The 6742-nt window shown below is 36.8% G+C and overlaps 2 protein-coding genes across 2 annotated transcripts; both read right to left on the reverse strand.

Moving 5' to 3' along the window:
- Positions 1 to 467: 467 nt before the first annotated feature.
- Positions 468 to 2237, reverse strand: LOC111415889 (zinc finger BED domain-containing protein 4-like). The gene has a single exon (XM_023047771.2). The coding sequence runs from the start codon at positions 2235 to 2237 to the stop codon at positions 468 to 470; it is 1770 nt and encodes a 589-aa protein (XP_022903539.2).
- Positions 2238 to 5630: 3393 nt separating this feature from the next.
- On the reverse strand, positions 5631 to 6428 carry LOC139431258 (uncharacterized). Its single transcript, XM_071198901.1, has 2 exons — positions 6176 to 6428; positions 5631 to 6094 (listed from the first exon to the last, which is right to left on the reverse strand). Exons 1-2 carry the CDS (start codon positions 6426 to 6428, stop codon positions 5631 to 5633), a joined length of 717 nt encoding a protein of 238 aa, XP_071055002.1.
- Positions 6429 to 6742: the final 314 nt, after the last annotated feature.

Genomic DNA, 6742 nt, shown 5'->3' on the forward strand with positions numbered 1-6742 from the left:
GTACCACCGGTGGTACACGCCGTAGCTTTTTTTAAATAATTTATTTTTAGCCGTAACTTTGATTGTTTGTACAGTTTGTGATACGTTAAATTTAAAGTTTAGTTTCGTGAAATGTTAACTTCCAAATCGTTTTTCTATAACTACATTTTTTACAAAATTATAGTAATTTGTAAGGCTCGACCGAGATGGGTTTTTCGTTCTCGGCCGAGACCGAGAATAAAATATGATCTCGGCCGAGATCGAGAGCCGAGACCGAGAATAGACAAAGTGTGAAAAAAAAAAATTAGAAATGCTGTTAACTTTTTAATACAGTACTAAATGTTTAACAAAAAAACTGTTCTAATAATCAAAGTTAAATAACATTATATTATAACATAAAAAAAGCAATTTTTCGGCATTTTCGCCCTTCAAAGACTGTCGCGTCTCGTCGTACAATTGTCCAGCTTTGCTAAACAGTTGTTCGCCTGCTACGCTAGTAGGCGGCTCAGATAAAAACTTATTTGCTGCCTAAGCATCTTATAAGGTGACGAAAACCAATACTCAAAAATGTTAGCATTTCTTTGCACTCTTGGCTCTCTAACAAAACTTTCTAGCGCTATTTCGATCACAGAGCTTGAATTGTATTCGTCATTGGTCATTGACTCGTCTTCCAACTCTATAGAATCATGCGCTGCCCATAAGTTTGATTGATTTGTTGCAGCCATGTTTGACGAGTTAGTTGAAGATGCCAATGTCGTCTCACGAGAATCTGATTCTACATTTCCATTGAGAGTCTCGATAATATGAAGCTTGGCTGAGTTAACTTCGCTTTCACTTAGATATTCAATCAGTGTTGCAGTAATTAGTGGCAAACAACTTTTAACAAATGAAAACCGTTGATTAAGAGCATCCAGTAGCTTGCTCTTCATCGTCTCTGCGTGATTTTCATTTTCATTATCATCTTCCTGATCATTAAAGGACTGAATGTTTTGTATTGGCGTCAATTTTCCATTTAACATTGCCAACAACGGTATTACTATTGAAACACACGACAAGTCGGAAGAGATCTCCAACGTGGCTTGGTAAAAGCATTGCAAAACGTTCACTATATCTTCAATCAAATTCCATTCACCACTGTTAATTTCTAGTATGCCTCCTTTTTCAATGCGGTATAGGTTCAAAGCATTTTTTTGCTCAAGCAGTCGTTCCATCATTAAGTAGATACTATTCCACCGAGTTTCGACATCTTGAAAAAGCGCACCCGGTAAATTTAAGGTTTTTTGAAAGGTACTTAAATGTCTTCGAGCTTGTTCACTCCTGTGAAAATGGCCGACTACTTTATGACATTTTTTTATCAGCGTTTCAACTTCTGCGACCGAAAAAATGGCATCATGGATCGTCAACTGCAGAGTATGAGCAACACAACCCAACGATGTGAATTCACCTACTCGAGTGGCGCGGACCATGTTGCGAGCGTTGTCTCGTACAGCCACGTGAACTTTTCTTGCGATGTTGTAAGTTTCGGCAATTTCTTTGAGTTTTTCTGCTATATAATCGCCAGTGTGGTCGTCTTCCAGAACAGTCGCAGCCAGCACCACTTTAAGGCGCTGTTCTTTCCGAACGAAATGGGCAGTAAAACTCAGCAACGAACAAGTTTTTGTAGGATTTGACCATATATCAGTAGTAAAACTTATCCAATCAGCTTCCATTAACAGAGATACCACTTTGGCTTGAACCTTTTCATATGTTTCAGGCATTAACTGGCTGCGAAAGTATTTTTCGGACTTCAATTTGTAACGTTTTGGCCCAGATGGATCAGCGAAATTCAAACGTTTAAATCCTTCACCTGATACTGTAGTATAAGGTTGCATGTCCACAATTATGTAATCCATAATTGCTTTATCAATTCGTTTGACAATCTGATGATCATCCGGCCATTTTGCTGAAGGCGGATGAAATATTAATTGTTCTATAGTAGTTTGATGCTTATTATCATTATGATCATTAAGGCGCACTGGCTTTGAAATAGCCGCTTTCAAACTATTTTCGTGAGCAATTTCACCCAGTTTATTCTCATAGTCTTTATATTCCTTTGAATGATATTTCGACAGGTGCAGTTTCAAACCTTTGATAGTCTGATGTTTGGGCTGAGGACTGCCTAATGACACCGTTTTACTACACGACTTACAAATAGCCTTCGAGGGATGTAATACAATATTTTTTTCATAATATTCCCAAATAGGATTTACTTTAGGCATATTTAGTTTTCATCTGCAACAACACAATATTATACCTTCTTAAAGTTCTTAGTAAACATTAACATTAAATAAACATAACTTACTCGCTTTATATTGCACCTCAAAACTATAAGTAAAGTAATGATCTTGCTTTCACCAAAGCAGTGTATTAAATCAATTTACAAGTAATCACAGCAAGTAGCAACACAACACTTAAAAGAACTTATTTTAATTTACAGCATTACAGCGTTTAAAGAAACTTCCATCCATTACTATTGTAAACATAAACAATTACAAATACTGCATGAACGGAGCGAAGCTCTCTCATGCACTTACAGTTTACAGTGTTTACACCAATCGACGAGCGCGCGGTAAAATTAAAATTTGTATGCCTAATTGGTTGCCTATCCGAACAAAGTTACAATCTCGGTCATGACCGAGAATCTCGGCTATTATTAGCCGAGAACCGAGACAAATTTCTTGGTTGTATTTGAACCCGAGAATGCCGAAACCGAGATCGAGACCGAGATCTCGGTCGAGCCTTAGTAATTTGTTTTTTTTTCATTAATTTTTTATTTAGAAATGTTTAACAAAATATGATAATAATAACAATATGAAAATAAACTAAAATTCCGATTAGTTATATGTAAGTATAATAATAACAAAAATTAAATTCTTTATAAACAAAAAAATATCTCATTCTTCGAATCATTCTTATATTATGTATTACAAAATTAACTGAATGTTTTAGGCTCTGTGTTTTACATTAAAACATTCTAAACAAATAGGGGGTTTTCCTTCACAATTTTCACAAAATGTCATTACGCGTTTTGTTTTTACTCTCGCCATTTTAGATCCTTGCTCTCTTTGAATTTTGTCGTAACAGCTGGCACAACGTTTTCTGTTTTTTCGAGCTGTTCCTTCAAATTTCTACAGTTTGTGAATACTTCTTCTTCCTTTTTTTACATGATTATCATCATTATCTGTTTCTTCAGTGTCCTCATCGTTTAGTAAGCCTGCTATTATTTCCTCCCTAAGTTTTAGAATATCAACATTTCTCCTTCGCGTTGTGTTATAAATTACCCATGCATTTACAACACATGTGCCAACAATTATTTCAAAGATTACTTTTTTATACCATTTAATTGTTTTTCGGAGTGATGTATAATACGACGACATCTGATCAGAAAGGTCTACACCTTTTTTAGCTTTATTATAATCGATAACTGCTTTTGGTTTCATTACCATTTCGCCTTTCTTATTTTGCACACCCGTAGGAACTAATTGGTCCATGTGTTCGGGTAAACTACTTATCATAAGTACTGGTCTTTTATCTACCCATTTGAATACTCGTACACCTTTATTATTTTCTTCGCCATATATTTGACCTTTTTTTAGTTTTAAATTGCATACATTTTTCGGATTGTCTTTACGATTTGTTCGCAAAGTACCACAAAGATAGGTGTTATTTTGAAGCAAATATTCTGATAACTTTACACTCGTGTAAAAATTATCTGAGTAGTATAGATTCGCCGATTCAAGAACCGCCTCCTCGAACCTGCGTTCTAGGAGGAGGTTCTTGAATCGGCAAATTTTTTGGGGGTCAGAGGAGGTTCTTGAATCGGCGATTCTTTTGAGGGTCGGAGGAGATTCGATGAAGAGAGGAACGAAATTATTAAAAATGTATCTTTATTTAGGTTATGTTATTAAAAATTTATCTGAAAACAATTACTATGTTTATCCTTCGACGCTTCTCAATGAACTGTTAATGTTTTCGATATATCTCTTAATTTATTATACACAAAGGTATACGGTTTTGAGACATGTAGGTATACAAATAAGTGAGTCATAATGTAAGTGAGTCATGATGTATTATTAGTGGCTGCAATTCGAATAGAATAAAAATCGTTAAAATATTACTTACATCGTCTAACTGCATTAACATGCATACCGAAAATATAAAGTCAATAATTTCATCACTGAATGAAGGCATGTTGTTTACAACTAACTTAAAATACATTTCTCATCTTTATATATTAGACTAGCGACATAAAGTATCGGATCCAGTTTATCACATGAAAAAAAAATCCTAGAAACAATATGTATGTATTATTGCCGTATAAATTGTAAATTAAACAATTTTTGTTTATTACGGGAACAATTTTGCAGAAATAATATGTATTACTGTTACATAAATTGTAAACCAATGTCTTTTGATAAGAGAAAAAGTTTGAAGAAATAATATGTTTTGCTGTTACATAAATTGTAAACCAATGTCTTTTGAATTTCAATAAAATATTATCCCATCCGCTATCGATATAATTTGATCAGAAATCGATCTGTTTTATTCGACTAACCGCTTTTATCTGTTGTAACACCGGTAGCAGTAACTCTAAAGTATTCCGTCTGCTAACGATATAATTCGATTAGAAACCGATCAGTTTTGAAATTTCGTTTGTTCAGGATGGATCAAGCACGCACGATACATTTTTTGAATGTCAGCAGCTACCACGTAACTGTATTTGCGATAACGAATCAAAGCACTGAATAGATCGGGTTGCAAAGTGGGCCCTACTACTTGTAAGTCGTTAAACGAGCGGCCCGTGGTCGTAGGACAGGAAGCGTCGAATACAACCCTTAACTTTGTGGTGCTACTGTTTTCATTCAAAACACCATGATGTGGTATGTAATAATTTTAACCCGTTTGTAATTTCTTCATCAACTTCACGCATGTGTCCCAACTTTAAATATTCTCGCATGAACTCATGGTACCGATACCCGAAATCCGAATTATTTTTACATTTCCGCTCAATACTAATTAACCGATTTTTTGCACTTCTATAGGAATCACCCAATTGATCTACTCTATCTTTAAGTGGGATAGTGACTATGAACCGACCGTCTGACGCGGGCATGGTGGTTCTATTAAAATGTTCCTCGCAAAGCACTTCATTTTCTGATGGAGGAATGAATTATTGATGTTGTGTGTTTGGGTGCATGTGGATGTCTATGGCGGTGGATCCGGGTGATCGTGCTCCAAGTGAAGCAACGAGTGATGTCGAGCCTTGCATCGTTTACATGAACTCGAGCGACATTGATTAAGAAAATGCCCTGACCGAAGGCAATTTATGCATAATTTTAATTGCTTAACACGATCTATGCGCCCCTGAATAGTAAGTTTATTGAAGTTTGGACACTCTTGAATGTAATGATCGCCTTTACAGACGACGCAACGCCTTTCCGCTACCGAATCTGCGACCAAAAACTATTTCGCACGCGTATTATTTTTATCCTTGTTCACGACCCGCTTAGAAGAACCGATTTCTAAAGTCTCCAATAAGTCCGCCCGCTCTTTCAAAAATTCTAATAAATTTTCTAAATTAGGTTTCGTCAAAGTTGCTTTTGCTTTTCCCACTAGCGATTCGAATTTGTATCGAGCCTTGTGCCGGCTAAGTAAATGAGAAGTGTATCCCAATTGTCCGTCGGCTCGTTTAATGCCGCCAAAGCGCGCAAATGCTTACGGATGTCATCAATAAATTTCCGAATAGCCTGTGGATTATCTCCGGTAACCCTTTTAATATTGAATAAAGCCTTAACGTGGTTGTGTATCAATATTCGCGAATTGTCGTATCGTTCCCGAATCAATTCCCACGCTACTTGATAGTTCGTGTTAGTTATTTCGAGACTTTCGATGACTTGACGAGCTCTACCGGTGAGTGCCGACAACAAATAATGGAATTTTTGTATATCATTTATTGAAGCGTTCGCGTGAATCAAAGATTCGAAAATATCCCTGAAACCAAGCCATGTATCGTAACTGCCGCTAAATTTGGGTAAATCTATAACTGGTAACTTAACGTGTTGCTCCGGAACCGGTCCTACCACGAACAATGAGTCGGCGCATATTGTCCTGTTTGTCAAGATTCATTTTGCTTTGGCGGTGTTAGCGTAAAAAAAACCCTCAAATGATTCCCTTTCCGCGTTTTGCGCCTCGCCATCAACGCTCCAAATATCAATTTCCCCCTGAATTTCTTCAAATTCATCGATAAGGTTAACCGCGCGATCGTAGCGCTGCTCTAACTCCACCGAAAGTTCCGAATCGGTACCGCCGTCTTTTATGATCGCTTCAAATTTCGCGACAAATTTAGAAAAATTTGTTAATTTGCCCGTGACAGCGCCTCGTTTTTTAATTAAGTTCTCTAATTGGCTCATATTGCCTTTGAAAACTCGATACAGATCGAGACCGAAAAGGAAGGAAAGGACTTACAGCACGTCACAATGGCGTTGTTTCCGGCTACCAGGCCTCTAACATGGACTTCCAAGTCGCGTGGTCTGGAATTCCTGGGTCGTTTTGGATAGGTCAGCAAAGCTCTCACCAGGATGGACGACGTCGTGGAAAAGAATTTGACACGCCGCATCAGTGACTGGATACCATTTTTATTTCGATTTTCTTTTTACCATCCGGCTCGAAGGATCATTTTATGTTACTTAATTTTTCTGGAATGCGCTGATTCAAACACACTTCT

This window comes from Onthophagus taurus, chromosome 8 (assembly GCF_036711975.1).
Source record: "Onthophagus taurus isolate NC chromosome 8, IU_Otau_3.0, whole genome shotgun sequence".
NCBI classification, from domain to species: Eukaryota; Metazoa; Arthropoda; class Insecta; order Coleoptera; family Scarabaeidae; genus Onthophagus; species Onthophagus taurus.